The sequence below is a fragment of the Salmo salar genome, chromosome 01 (assembly GCF_965601325.2).
Source record: "Salmo salar chromosome 01, fSalSal1, whole genome shotgun sequence".
Taxonomy (NCBI): domain Eukaryota; kingdom Metazoa; phylum Chordata; class Actinopteri; order Salmoniformes; family Salmonidae; genus Salmo; species Salmo salar.
Window position 1 is genome coordinate 10,346,082 of NC_138291.1, and position 15,131 is coordinate 10,361,212.

The 15,131-nt window shown below is 42.8% G+C and overlaps 1 protein-coding gene across 1 annotated transcript in view; it reads right to left on the minus strand.

Moving 5' to 3' along the window:
- mdga2a (MAM domain containing glycosylphosphatidylinositol anchor 2a) overlaps window positions 1-15,131 on the minus strand; it is a 212,315-nt gene that overhangs the window by 17,217 nt on the left and 179,967 nt on the right. The window contains exons 12-13 of the mRNA XM_014210233.3: window positions 9,336-9,356; window positions 5,827-5,982 (exon numbers count right to left, since the gene is read on the minus strand). Of these exons, the coding sequence (XP_014065708.3) occupies window positions 5,827-5,982; window positions 9,336-9,356 (177 nt within the window). The remainder of the gene's footprint in view (window positions 1-5,826; window positions 5,983-9,335; window positions 9,357-15,131) is intronic.

The window sequence follows — 15,131 nt, forward strand, 5'->3', positions numbered from 1 at the left end:
CTGCAATGGAGAGAACATCAGAATTCTAAACCAAACGGCAGAGTTCATGTCTCTATAATAACTGCTCCAAGTTTGTAGCTTAGGCACTGCCGTTAGCAGGCCATAAACTGTTCTGGTATCAGGAAAGGTTTCTGCACTGCAATTCTCTGTCTGACCTTGTATACAGTGCAATCCATAATACAAGCCTTCTTCGTGGATACCAATCATATTTTTTAAAAAGCAAGGAATGTTGGGAAACTGTGAGCCGCGTGTTTCATCGTAATGCCTTGGATAATTAAAAGCAATGCATTATTTCTGACATAATCCATCATAACATGCCCTAAAACACTTAAACAAAGGTATCCCCGATTAATTGGTTTATTTTAACGGCTGGGGCTTTTGGCATTTAACGAGTGGATCGCATTGCGGAAGATTGTACTTTGGGGGAATGGTTACTGCTAGTTCCCTTAAGGCATACGTCGATGGGCAGGTAGTGACAGACACTCATATTTCATAATGCTGCCCGCTCTCTAAAGGAAATGTCACAGCCATCCCTGCAGCGCTGCAGATGTCCATCATGGCTACTACACCCCATAGAGACACAGAGCAGAGAGGAGGAGGAGATGAGGGTGGAGGAGGAGGAGATGAGGGCGGAGGAGGAGGAGAAGGAGCAGAGGAGGAGGAGGAGATGAGGAGGAGAAGGAGCGGAGGAGGAGGAGGAGAAGAGGAGGCGAGGAGGAGGAGTAGATGGGGCAGAGAAGGAGGCGATGGGGTCGAGGTGGAGGAGGAGGATGAGATTGGGCGGAGGAGGAGGAGGACAAGATGGGGCGGAGGAGGCAATGGGGCGAAGGAGATGGGGCGGAGATGGAGGAGGAGGAATAAGATGATGAGGGGGAGATGAGGGCGGAGGAGGAGGAGGAGGAGAAGGAGCAGGGGAGGAGGAGATGGGGTGGAGGAGGAGGAGTAGATGGGGCAGAGGAGGAGGCGATGGGGTCGAGGTGGAGGAGGAGGATGAGATGGGGCGGAGGAGGCAATGGGGCGAAGGAGATGGGGCGGAGATGGAGGAGGAGGATCAGATGGGGTGGAGGAGGTGGAGGACAAGATGGGGCGGAGGAGGAGGAAGAGAGGGGGCGGAGGAGGAGGAGGATGAGATGGGGCAGAGGAGGCGATGGGGCCAAGGAGATCGGGCGAAGGTTGAGAAGGAGGAAGATGATGAGGAGGAGATGGGGCAGAGGAGGAGGAGGATCAGATGGGACGGAGGAGGAGATTGGGTGGAGGAGGTGATGAGGTGGAGGTTGAGGAGGAGGAGGAATAAGATGAGGAAGAGGAGATGGGGTGGAGGAGGAGGACGAGATGGGGAGGAGGAGGAGGCGATGGGGCGGAGGAGGAGCTGGGGCGGAGGAGGAGGAGGAAGAGATTGGGCAGAGGAGGAGATGAGGTGGAGGTTGAGGAGGAATAAATTAGGAAAAGGAGATGGGGTGGAGGAGGAGGAGATGTGGTGGAGGAAGAGATGGGGCGGAGGAGGAGGAGGAGGAGATGGGGCGGAGGAGATGGGGCGGAGGAGGAGGAGGAGATGGGGCGGAGGAGGAGGATGAGATGGGGCGGAAGAGGAGGAGGAGATGGGGCGGAGGAGGAGGAGGAGGGGGAGGAGATGGGGCGGAGGAGATGGGGCGGAGGAGGAGGAAAAGATGGGGCGGAGGAGGAGGATGAGATGGGGCGGAAGAGGAGGAGGAGATGGGGCGGAGGAGGAGGAGGAGGAGATGGGGTGGGGGAGATGGGGCGGAGGAGGAGGAAAAGATGGGGCGGAGGAGAAGATGGGGCGGAGGAGGAGGAGGAGGTGGGGCAGAGGAGGAGGAGGAGATGGGGCGGAGGAGGAGGATGAGATGGGGCGGAGGAGGAGATGGGGCGGAGGAGGAGGAGATGGGGCGGAGGAGGAGGATGAGATGGGGTGGAGGATGAGATGGGGCGGAGGAGGAGATGGGGCGGAGGAGGCGATGGGGCGGAGGATGAGGAGGAGGAGGAAGATGAGGTGTGATGGTGATTTTCTGGTGACACTGTCGGTGATTTATTTAGAATTCAAGGCACACTTAACCAGCATGGCTACCACAGCATTCTGCAGCAATCCGCCATCTCATCTGGTTTGGGCTTAGTGGGACTATCATTTGTTTTTCAATAGGACAATGACCCAACAAACCTCCAGGCTGTGAAAGCCTATTTGACCAAGAAGGAGAGTGATGGAGTGCTGCATCAGATGACCTGGCCTCCACAGTCAACCGATCTCAACCCAATTGAAATGGTTTGGGATGAGTTGTACCACAGAGTGAAGGAAAAGCTGCCAACAAGTGCTCAGCATATGTGGGAACTCCTTCAAGACTGTTGGTAAAGCATTCCTCATGAAGCTGGTTGAGTGAATGCCAGGAGTGTGCAAAGCTGTCATTAAGGCAAAGGGTGGCTATTTGAAGAATCTCAAATACAAAATATATTTTGATTTGTTTAACACTTTTTTGGTTACTACATGATTCCATGTGTTATTTCATAGTTTTGATGTTTTCACTATTATTATACAATGTAGAAAATAGTAAAAAAATTAAGAAAAACCCTTGAATGAGTAGCCGTTCCAAAACTTTTGACCAGTAGTGTAGATACATAGCTCTGAGACTACTGTCCGCGGTGGACACACAGCCTGACCGCCCACCTCCCCATAATTCCCAGCCTTCAGCTAAACTGGCTGTATTTACTAGCCTTCAGCTAAACTGGCTATATTTACTAGCCTTCTGCTAGACTGGCTGTATTTACTAGCCTTCAGCTAAACTGGCTATATTTACTAGCCTTCAGCTAGACTGGCTGTATTTACTACCCTTCAGCTAGACTGGCTGTATTTACTACCCTTCAGCTAAACTGGCTGTATTTACTAGCCTTCAGCTAGACTGGCTGTATTTACTAGCCTTCAGCTAAACTGGCTGTATTTACTAGCCTTCAGCTAGACTGGCTGTATTTACTAGCCTTCAGCTAGACTGGCTGTATTTACTAGCCTTCAGCTAGACTGGCTGTATTTATTAGCCTTCAGCTAAACTGGCTGTATTTACTAGCCTTCAGCTAGACTGGCTGTATTTACTACCCTTCAGCTAAACTGGCTGTATTTACTAGCCTTCAGCTAAACTGGCTGTATTTACTAGCCTTCAGCTAGACTGGCTGTATTTACTACCCTTCAGCTAAACTGGCTGTATTTACTAGCCTTCAGCTAGACTGGCTGTATTTACGAGCCTTCAGCTAAACTGGCTGTATTTACTAGCCTTCAGCTAGACTGGCTGTATTTACTAGCCTTCAGCTAAACTGGCAGTATTTACTAGCCTTCAGCTAGACTGGCTGTATTTACTAGCCTTCAGCTAGACTGGCTGTATTTACTAGCCTTCAGCTAAACTGGCTGTATTTACTAGCCTTCAGCACTTCAATCCGTTTGTGTGCCTTCTTGCATTATATGTTTTGCTGAATTTTGATCCTTTTTTCATTCATTGAGCTTTTTATTCCTCTTTTATTCACTTATTGTTGTTGCATTGTTGAGAGGTAAACCTGTAAGTCAGCATTTCATTGCACTGTGTGCTTACGTAGATCATGTGTATATGACGATTTAACAAAACCTGAACACTGTCCTTGACCTCCCGGTCCTGCTGGAGGCTCACCACCAGAAACAATCTATCAGAACCACCCTCCCCCCTCACCATGGCAACACTGTACAAAGCAAGAACCATGAACACTTCCCAGAAGTGGCCTTCTCAGAGTTACATTGTATTGTACTCTTTATGTTGACTTCTGTGTTGCTTTGTGAAAATACTGTATTAAGAAAGAGATCTATTGATTCTATTCGGGAAAGCATCCCATGTTTCACATCCCATAGCATGGTATGCATGGTTTTCAGTACTGTAGGTAACATGGAGACAATAGGAAGTACATTTAAAACATGGTTTCCATTCATCAATGCAGTTGCATAAATGTCCTTGAAATGTTTTCCACATAAACACCCATGTATACTGGCCTGGCTAAAGCAACAGACTGAGGCTGTCCTTTTGTAATTTCAGTGTCAAACAACAATTATTCTATGTTTTTCTGTCAGGCCATCACTGACAAACGATTCTAATTGTGACCTAACAACTAGAAATCAGTCATTTTCAATGGAAGGAGACACAAGTAGAAATTCATTAATTTGACAACTATAGATTTGGCGACCAGAGTTGAGAAAGTACCAACGTTATGCAAATAATCAGCAACTTGATTTAGCGATATGACTATTTACTATAGTTGGACCTCCTGATATGTCATCTCATCATTGTACACCAGTGAGTAAGGCCTGTTTTTTTAACATCAATAACTAGGGAACGAGAAGGGCTGAGGTATCACTAAATTGATCACTAACATTTTGCATGTGCTCTGCTGCTGCAGTACAGTCATATCTGACTAAGATCATAAAATGGTTTCAGAAGTACTTCAAACTCATTAAATACAATACAGGAGAGATTATTTAACATAAATAATAATGTTCCTTGAGTTTTGTCTGAGTTTAGTGACTAAACGTAGCTAACAGCTCTCTCTTATGTCTCTTCATTGAGGAGAGCAGCCTAAGCGGAGCCTTTGCTATGGATACTCACAGAGCCGCCATGAGCAGAGCGCATGCAGAGCGAGCTGCACGCAGGGAGTGAGTGACAGACAGAGAGGAGCAGCTAATGGATTTACTAATGGAGGAAATTATTTCAGATTTTGGGCAGGTCAGGGCCTTAAATTTGACAGAAGCAATCAGGCCTGGGTAGGGTAGGGCCTGAAGGTTGCGTCATGGGCATGGGTAGGACTTAATATTCAGGCCTGTGCAGTGCTCTACAACTACTTGAGAGCAGAACAGAATGCAGAAATTGGGTGAAAGATAGAGAGCACAGTGTTATGTTGTGTTGGTGAGAGTGTGCATGCATGTAACGGTACAGTCGTGGCCAAAAGTTTTGAGAATCCAGGAAAAGCATCAGGGACAGACTGATATTCTGCAAAAGGTACAGGGATTGGACTGCTGAGGACTGGGGTAAAGTCATTTTCTCTAATGAATCCCCTTTCTGATTGTTTGGGGTATCCGGAAAAAAAGCTTGTCCCGAGAAGACAATGTGAGCGCTCCCATCAGTCCTGTGTCATGCCAAGAGTAAGGCATCCTGAGACCATTCATGTGTGGGGTTGCTTCTTAGCCAAGGGAGTTGGCTCACTCACAATTTTGCCTAAGAACACATCCATGAATAAAGAATGGTACCAACACATCCTCCGAGAGCAACTTCTCCCAACCATCTAGGAACAGTTTGGTGATGAACAATTTTGCCAGCATGATGGAGCACCTTGCCATAAGGCAAAAGTGATAACTAAGTGGCTCGGGGAACAAAACATCGATATTTTGGGTCCATGGCCAGGAAACTCCCCAGACCTTAATCCCATTGAGAACTTGTGGTCAATCCTCAAGAGGCGGGTAGAGAAACAAAAACCCACAAATTCTGACAAACTCCAAGCATTGATTATGCAAGAATGGGCTGCCATCAGTCAGGATGTGGCCCAGAAGTTAATTGACAGCATGCCAGGGCGGATTGCAGAGGTCTTGAAAAAGAAGTGTCAACACTGCAAATATTGACTCTTTGCATCAACTTCATGTAATTATCAATAAAAGCCTTTGACACTTATGAAATGCTTGTAATTATACTTCAGTACTCCATAGTAACATCTGACAAAAATATCTAAAGACACTGAAGCAGCAAACTTTGTGGAAATTAATATTTGTGTCATTCTGAAAACTTTTGGCCACGACTGTACATTGGTGTGTGTGCTAACCTTGCTTGGAGCCCACTCGGTCACTGCTGGGCCCTGTGTTGGGCGTATACTTGGTGTCTCTGGTGGCAGCACTGTGTCGGGTCCAGTCAAAGTCATCCGTCTTGTCCTGGGTGAACATACACACGGCCTCGTCCTCAAAGCTACACTGGAACTCTCCTGATTGGGAGGACACACAGAGAAGACATTTAAATCAAATCAAATTATTATTATATTTTTATTTCAACAAGGAACACAGACTGAGACCAAGGTCTCTTTTACAGCTGGGCCCTGCGTATACATGTTTACACATACAGTTTAGGTACATTGATTAAGAAACTTCACAAGACAAACAAAACGATCACAGATAACACTAAAAAAATACAGCAGCAGATTACATTTACACATAGGTTATTCCCCTAACAGCACAAGAACTTGCATTACCCGAAGCAGTTACAAGCAATACAAGAATAAAAATCCCCTAATAAATGTTTAAAATGGGCAAGGGGGACAAGAGTCTGAAGTTTAAGTTTAGTCTGCAGGCTATTCCATAGGCAAGGAGCGTAACAGGAAAAGACAGCCATACCCAACTCTGTGGAAATCGCATGGGCCTCAAGTGTAATCCATGCTTCAGACCTGGTTTTAGGAATTATAATTATATTGTTGATAAGTGATGATAAATAAGGTAGTTTATTCAGAAGTGCTTTATAGACAAACACGAGAGCATGTTGTTCTCGTCTTATGGACAGCGAAGTCCAACCCACATTTTGATATAAAACACAGTGGTGAGTTCTGTAGCTAGCACTCGTAATAAACCTAAGTGCCAAATGATAAGTAGCATCCAGCGATTTAGTTGATGCCGTAGCATGCATGTAGATAATATCCCCATAATCTATACCAGACATAAAAGTAGATTGCACAATGTGTCTTCTATTTGTTGGGGACAAACATGTCGTGTTTCTATAGAGGAAGCCTAGATTGATTTTTAGCCGTTTACAAAGTTCGTCAACATGCATTTTAAAAGACAGTTTATCATCCAACCATATCACTAAGTATTTATATGCAGAGACCTAATTAATTCGAGAGCCATCTAAGCTCGTAATTGCAATTGTATTGTATTGCAAAGTGTATTTTCAACCAACTTTTTGAACCTATTAAAAATCTTAAAAAGTGTTTTCTTTGCATTTAAAACAAGTTTCAGCTATAAAAAAGACCCTTGTAATATCTTAAAATCTGTCTCCAATTGTGATAATGCTTGATCAGCCGTTGAAGTGATAGAGTACATGACAGTGTCATCAGCATAAAGATGAATTTTACACTTTCTTACCCCATCACCGATATTGTTTATGTAGATAGTGAACAGTAATGGACCAAGTATAGAACCTTGTGGGACCCCTTTAACCAACTCCAATTGCTCCGACTGGATGCCGTCGACTCTAACAGCCTGACTTACATCCTTTAGATAGTCATGAAACCAACGTCAGGAATCCGATCCCAGTCCTATTAACGACAGCTTATCCAAAAGTATCGCATGGTCTACAGTGTCAAAAGCTTCATACAAATCCATACAAGGCGGCACAGTACTTTCTATTATCTAGGGCATTAGTAATATCATTTCCAACACGTACAGTTCCTGTAGTGGTACTGTGTTTAGGTCTGAAGCCAGATTGATTGCTAGAAAGAGTATTGTTAACAGTTAAAAAAGATTGTAGTTGCCTATTCACCAATGACTCTAGAATTTTAGCCAAACAGGAGATTCATTTCATTACCATCCAATTCACTACCATCACCTCCCTTGAGGAGTGGTAAAACAAAAGCTGTTTTCCAAGCTTTAGGAATCTTTCCTACCACTAATGTTTGATTAAAGATATGCGTCACTGCACTAGCAATAATAGGTGCCGCACACTTGAGTAAATATGGATCCAGATTGTCAGCGCCTAATGATTTCTTAGAATCTATAGCAGATAGTGCAGATAAGACCTCATCTTCTGTGACTTTTTGGAAAATTAAAAACAGGCTTACTGTTTTCCACAGGCCAAGGGGCTGAAACAATAGACCGGTCAGGATCGCGTTGGCCATTTTTTCTTTCAAAAAGAAAACCAGCAGAAATAAAATGCTTATTAAAAACATCACAAATTTCAGTTCGTCACTGATGATCCCAGATTCCGATGTAATTTTCTTCGGCAGGGAAGTCAAGGAGTTTCCTTGTTTAAGTGAGTTAACAGTTTTCCAGAATTTAGAGGGATCAACAGCAGACTCTGTCATAGCATCAAGAAAATACCTAGATTTTGCCTTTTTTATTCCTCCCGTCCATTTATTTCTCAATTGCCTAAAAAGCAGCCAATCAGCTGTTTCACCAGTTTTCCTCACCAAGGCCCATGCTTGATTCTTTTGCAGGAAAAGGATTTTCAAATCACAGGAGAACCAAGGATTAGTTCAATGTTTTACCCTGTCGCTTTAACGAAGCGTGTTTATCAGCCATGAAGGTAAAAATGTAGGAATAGAAAGAGAATGCTAATTATGCAGTTTACGGATAAAAGCTCTGAATAATAAAGGTCATGGATAAAGGCTTGCTCTGAGAAGTGTTTATTGTTTCTCTTTAGAATTATTCGGGGGTCAGGGTTTTTTAGCCTAGTATCTCTGATACATGCAATAAGGCAGTGGTCACTGATTTGCAAATAACCCACTAGCTATATATTTATGAGGTGTATTTGTTAAGATAAGGCCTAGTAATGTACATTTTTGGGGGGTCTTTTGGATTAGGACGGGTAGGTATAGTTATTAGTTGAGTAAGATTTAGTTCGTTACAAATGTCTTTTAATTTAAACGATGCTGGCATCAGCCAGTCCAAATCAAATTTGATTTGTCACATCAGCCAAATACAACAGGTAGACCTTACAGTGAAATGATTACCTACAAGCCAACAACACTTTAAGAAGTTTTAAGAAAAAAAGTGTTAAGTAAAAAATAGATAAGTAAAAATGTTTTAAATAAATGTAAGAAATAATTAAACAGAAGCAGTAAAATAACAATAGAAAGGCTATATACAGAAGATACCGGGTACCGAGTCAATGTGCGGGGGCACAGGTTAGTCGAGGTAATTGAGGTAGTATGTACATGTAGGTAGAGTTAAAGTGACTATGCATACATAATAAACAGAGAGTAGCAGCAGCGTAAAAGAGGGGTCTTGGTAGCCCTTTGATTAGCTGTTCAGGAGTCTTATAGCTTAGATACTACTGAGATAGACATGCATTTTCAAACAACTTATTGACAATTATGAAATGTGCTTATAGTGCATTATGAACATGGTATTAATAGGAAATATTTCATTTTTGACATTATTAAGGACCTGTGTATTGCGATGGATAATTAACATGAATAAACTGTGTATACCATAGAAATGGTATATAACATAAAAACCCAACCTTTTCTTCATCTCTGGCCGTTGTTAATTAAAACATTATGGTTGGCTTGTCTTATTAAATATCAAACTGCCATGGGTTATGGAGTCCATTCGTAGGACTGATACTTACTCAAGTGAGGGTTGACTGGAGCTGAAAGAGAAAACAAAAGACAATTGAATCATTTAGGAGTTCAAACTTGTGAAAGGAATGCCTGTGTCTAACATTTCATCCCTACTCTGTATAAAAGACCCGTGGGGAAATCTAAAAATCAAGAACTACTTTGTTTGTCCCTGCAGTCTAATTTGAGGCGGAGTACTAGGGAGTAGTGAGGCCATGCCATCAACCCCTCTTATCATCCGGAGGGAGAGAGGGTTAGGGTTAGGTTACTCCGGAGAGAGAGAGGGCTTATGGGCTGCAGATGGCTAATGGAAGAAAGGAAGCACAAGACTCAGGTAAACTATACAGACCTGCATCTTTCTTCATTTAATTCACCACCTTCCCTATCTGTGCTCGCCAGGAACTGTGGCTGAGTCCTTTCCTAATCCCAATGAGGGCAGAACTGCATGCTGGGTAGAGGTTTCCAAACAATTTGCAACGGAGATAGCTGACCTGAAATGTCTCCCAATTTCAACCAATAAACTTCCAGAGCCTAACCTGTAGAGAGAGTATTCTTCAAGCAAAGTAGGAGTTTGGAAGATGTATTCAGGCTGTAAACTTCACGGTGAGATGTCTGAACTAGAGTAAACCGTGTGTCCCATTTGATGGTGTAACAGATCAGCCCGGCCCAACAAAGGTGCAGCCAGAGGCATCCGTCCCATTGGCTAACGATAAATGGTCAGATATGAACAGAATGCACTTTTTTTTTAATAAAACGCAGAAAACACAACAACAGCAGATGTTCAAGAGAAAAAGCTACTATTATTGAAGTGAGATCTGTCAAAAAAAATTAAACGCAGAGAAATTATCCCATTTAGCAATTGTATAGAGAACCATCAATTGATTCATTGATGATTCAATTGAGGAATAAAATGTGAAAATGCCTGCGACTGCATCAAATTATTGTAATTTGGGAAACTGTATAATACGAAGGAGTGGGTTGGTGGTTTGTGGCGAAATGCATCAGATGTTCATTATGAGCCTTTTTCTCCATAGTTTTCCCTTTTCTGAGCCGCAATTATGCATCGGGAGGTTCCATTTCCCCCACTACTAAACCACCCAGCTGTTCCCAACTTCAGTGAGGAGGAGGAGGTCGCCTTGGTGGAGAGGAGCAGATGCTGCTAGCTTGGAAACATGCTCTGCATTAGTACTGACTCTAATTGATAGGGTCTCCGTGCACTCAGTGCCTAGACAGACCACAAGCACTGCGCAGGCAGGGAAGCAGTAGGCAGGGAGGCACAACATTTAGTCAATATCGTTAAATACACATTCCAATTGCCGCATGTCTCTTTTGCTCGTTGTGTACGGTAGCTTGCATATCTGGAGGACTTAGTTGCAACGGACACACATTTTCATAAGCCTACATCAGAAAAGGTATTTACGCAAACATGTTTTTGTACATTCTCCTTTTCTCTTGTAGGCGTCACTTCAGTAATATCCTTGTTTTCTTTCTCAAACAGCTGCTGTACAATATTTATGGAGAAGAGAACACGATTCTTGAGACCAAAGTTGCTCATAGAAAAACATATAGTGTAACTAACTCTAACACCAACACGAAACCCAATCCAGTGTCTCAAAGTGAAGTGGCTGGCATGTCCTCAGCCACAGCTGTTATCCAGAGGACAGTTGTACGCCATGCCACTGCTCATTAGAATCAGCAAGTGCACTGCTAGTATTTAAAAGGCTTGGGCGGCATACCGTATTCCCGGGGTATGTAGATATACACAGGTATTAAGTGTAACCAAAAATTATTCAAGGCACTCTGATGTCAAACAGGAGTGATTATACATTATCATGATTCTGGTTAATAAAATGAACAAATACACAAAAAAAAGATGTTATCTGAGGTAACTTGGAGTTAACTTTGGCAATCTTGACACAACTCATGCAGAGGGAGATGAAACGTTTCAGGTCAGATAGATTTGGAGGAATCATCTGTTAGTTGTCCGATAGATTATTTATGTACAATGTTGTATCACTGGGGGATTAAAATACATATGTAAATATTTGAGGTCACGGTGTCATTTTACGTGAATGTGTAAACATGTTCTCTCTCATATCTATCCATTTGCAGTGTGCGTCTGGGTGTGTATGTTGCGAGTGTGTGGGTTTGACAGTGTGTGTGTGTGTGTGTGTGCGTGCGTGCGTGCGTGCGCACGTGCGTGATTGAGTGTTGAGCATCTCTTTTATTGTATAATATGAGACGACTGAGCAATTAACATTTGAGAGCAAGTGTTTTCTTTTACCATATATAGTTGAAGTCGGAAGTTTACATACACCTTAGCCAAATGCATTTAAACTCAGTTTTTCACAATTCCTGACATTTAATCCTTGTAAGGAATTGGATCACCACTTTATTTTAAGAATGTGAAATGTCAGAATAATAGTAGAGAAAATTATTTATTTCAGCTGTTATTTCTTTCATCACATTCCCAGTGGGTCAGAAGTTTACATACACTCAATTAGTATTTGGTAGCATTGCCTTTAAATTGTTTAACTTGGGTCAAACATTTTGGGTAGCCTTCCACAAGCTTCCCACAATAAGTTGGGTGAATTTCTGGTCCATCTATCCTGCCGGAATGGTGTAACTGAGTCAGGTTTGTAGGCCTCCTTGCTCGCACACGCTTTTTCAGTTCTGCCCACAAATTTTCTACAGGATTGAGATCAGAGCTTTGTGATGGCCACTCCAATACCTTGACTCTGTTGTCCTTAAACCATTTTGTCACAACTTTGGAAGTATGCTTAGGGTCATTCTCCATTTGGAAGACCCATTTGCGACCAAGCTTTAACTTCCTGCCTGATGTCTTGAGATGTTGCTTCAATACATCCACATAATTTTCCTGCCTCATGATGCCATCAATTTTGTGAAGTGCACCTGTCCCTCCTGCAGCAAAGCACCCCCACAACATGATGCTGCCGCCCCCGTGCTTCACGGTTGGGATGGTGTTCTTAGACTTGCAAGCCTCCCCCTTTTTCCTCCGAACATAACAATGGTCATTATGGCCAAACAGTTCTATTTTTGCTTCATCAGACCAGACGACATTTCCCCAAAAAGTATGATCTTTGTTCCCATGTGCAGTTGCAAACCGTAGTCTGGCTTTTTTATGCCGGTTTTGGAGCTGTGGCTTCTTCCTTGCTGAGCGGCCTTTCAGGTTATGTCCATATAGGACTCGTTTTACTGTGGATATAGATACTTTTGTACCTGTTTCCTCCAGCATCTTCACAAGGTACTTTTCTGTTGTTCTGGGATTGATTTGCACTTTTCGCACCAAAGCACGTTCATCTCTAGGAGACAGAACGAGTCTCCTTCCTGAGCGGTGTGACGGCTGCGTGGTCCCATGGTGTTTATACTTGTGTACTATTGTTTGTACAGATGAACGTGGTACCTTCAGGTGTTTGGAAATTGCTTACAAGGATGAACCAGACTTGTGGAGGTCAACAATTTTTTTTCTGAGGTCTTGGTTGATTTCTTTTGATTTTCCCATGATGTCAAGCAAAAAGGCACTGAGTTTGAAGGTAGGCCTTGAAATACATCCACAGGTGCACCTCCAATTGACTCAAATGATGTCAATTAGCCTATCTGAAGCTTCTAAAGCCATGACATCATTTTCTGTAATTTTCCAAGCTGTTTAAAGGCACAGTCAACTTAGTGTATGTAAACTTCTGACCCACTGGAATTGTGATACAGTGAATTATAAGTGAAATAATCTGTCTGTAAACAATTGTTGGAAAAATTGCTTGTGTCATGCACAAAGTAGATGTCCTAACCGACTTGCCAAACTATAGTTTGTTAACAAGAGATTTGTGGAGTGGTTGAAAAACAACTTTTAATGACTCCAACCTAAGTGTATGTAAACTTCCGACTTCAACTGTATTTTACCACAGTGTCCTCAGTGGTTGTATAAATTGTAATTAGAGAGTTTAATAAAGCCTAAATAATGTTATGACGAGTATAAGGGTCTCATACGTGTCATTACATATACACAGTATAAACATTCCTGTACACAGTAAAATATACTTTCCGATGGACTGATAGGCTAAGTGTGTCACTGCATCAACGGTGACTTTTTTGAGGTGAGCCTTGATGTTATTTTTACAGCACAACCGATGGTCACATGGGGCCTTAAACACTGTCGAGGGGGGAGACCGGAGCATAGAGGTTGAAATGTCAGGTCAGGCATGTCTGTCAATCTGTACTGTATGGGCAACCACCATAACATGGATACAGCATCAGCTGGAGGAGTCGTCTCAAATTCCAGGCCTGCGGGCCACAAATGACTAGTTCTAGGCCTAATGTGTCACGAGGGCCGGGAGTTTCAGACCTCTGACATGGAATATATAGAATACTCCTAAAAACCAGATAATAGGTGGAAAGAACTCTAGTGCTGCTATTTCCTCATCTCACCTGGGTGCAGAGAACACATGATTAGAGAATATGGGCTGGAAGCATCTAATTAGTGCAGAAGGTCAGTGAACTGTTGTGTTTGTTTGCTAGTCAGAGCAGCTCACCACCAGACTGTGTTCTGTTGTATTTCTATGGGGGGGTTGGCTGGCTGCGTCTGTGCAGACTTCACAGGCTAGGGCTGACAGCTTGTAGCAGACATGTATTTCAAAGGGTGGAACTAGAATAGACCCAGGCTAGGCAATTCAAGTTTGGAAGAGAGAGGACTCAAAACCTGGACAGTATCGTGTCTTGTGTTGCACTGCTGCACTACAAAAGCTTCCAACTGTGTTGAAGCTGAAGCAAATCTCAGGCTGTAATTCCAATTCTGCAGCCTGTTGAAAGGAGTTGATTTGTTGAACAGGTGTTGGTGGAGGACATTTTCAGTGCCTCTTTTCACTCCCTTCATAAGAAAGTACCAAAAAAAGGATGGATTGACACAAAAAAAGTAAATGATAGTGAAGGATAAAGAAATAAAGTAGACATTAGACAAAGATTGTTCTCTGGTGTGGAACCTTGTCTACAGAAACACCAGTAGTAACAGACAGGGAATTAAAGTCCACCTCTCCAACTTCATACAAATTGCATTTCATTAAAAATCCTTTCCGTTTGTATTCTTAGCCGAAATCCTTCCTGGATGGCTCTTGATACTGTCTGCCGCCTCCCCCTCGGTGACGATGGCACTTTTTGATGACTAAGTTGAGGTGCTGAATGTTTTCATGTAATTGTGCTTGGATCTCTGAATGTGTAATCATTACTGGTACAAATTCATATCTCTCTTTGCTTTACTTCCTCCTTGTAAATAAGAATGCTCTGTCAAATGTACTGACAGTGATCTATCTAATGATTCAGTATTTTCCTAACCAGTAGGGGTCCCTATTACCATATAAATATGTCAACATCTGGGAGGCCCTTACTGTGATCCACTACATGATCAAAAGTATGTTGACGTCGAACATCTCATTCCAAAATCATGGGCGTTGAAAATAAGAACAGACGACAGACGATTATTTCACTTATAATTCACTGTATCACAATTTCAGTGGGTCAGAAGTTTACATACACTAAGTTGACTGTGCCTTTAAATATCTTGGAAAATTCCCAAAAATGATGTCATGGCTTTAGAAGCTCATGATAGGCTAATTGACATAATTTGAGTCAATTGGAGGTGTACCTGTGGATGTATTTCAAGGCCTACCTTCAAACTCAGTGCCTCTTTGCTTGACATCATGGGAAAATCAAAAGAAATCAACCCAAAAAATTGTAGACCTCCACAGTCTGGTTCATCCTTGGGAGCAATTTCCAAATGCCTGAAGGTACCACGTTCA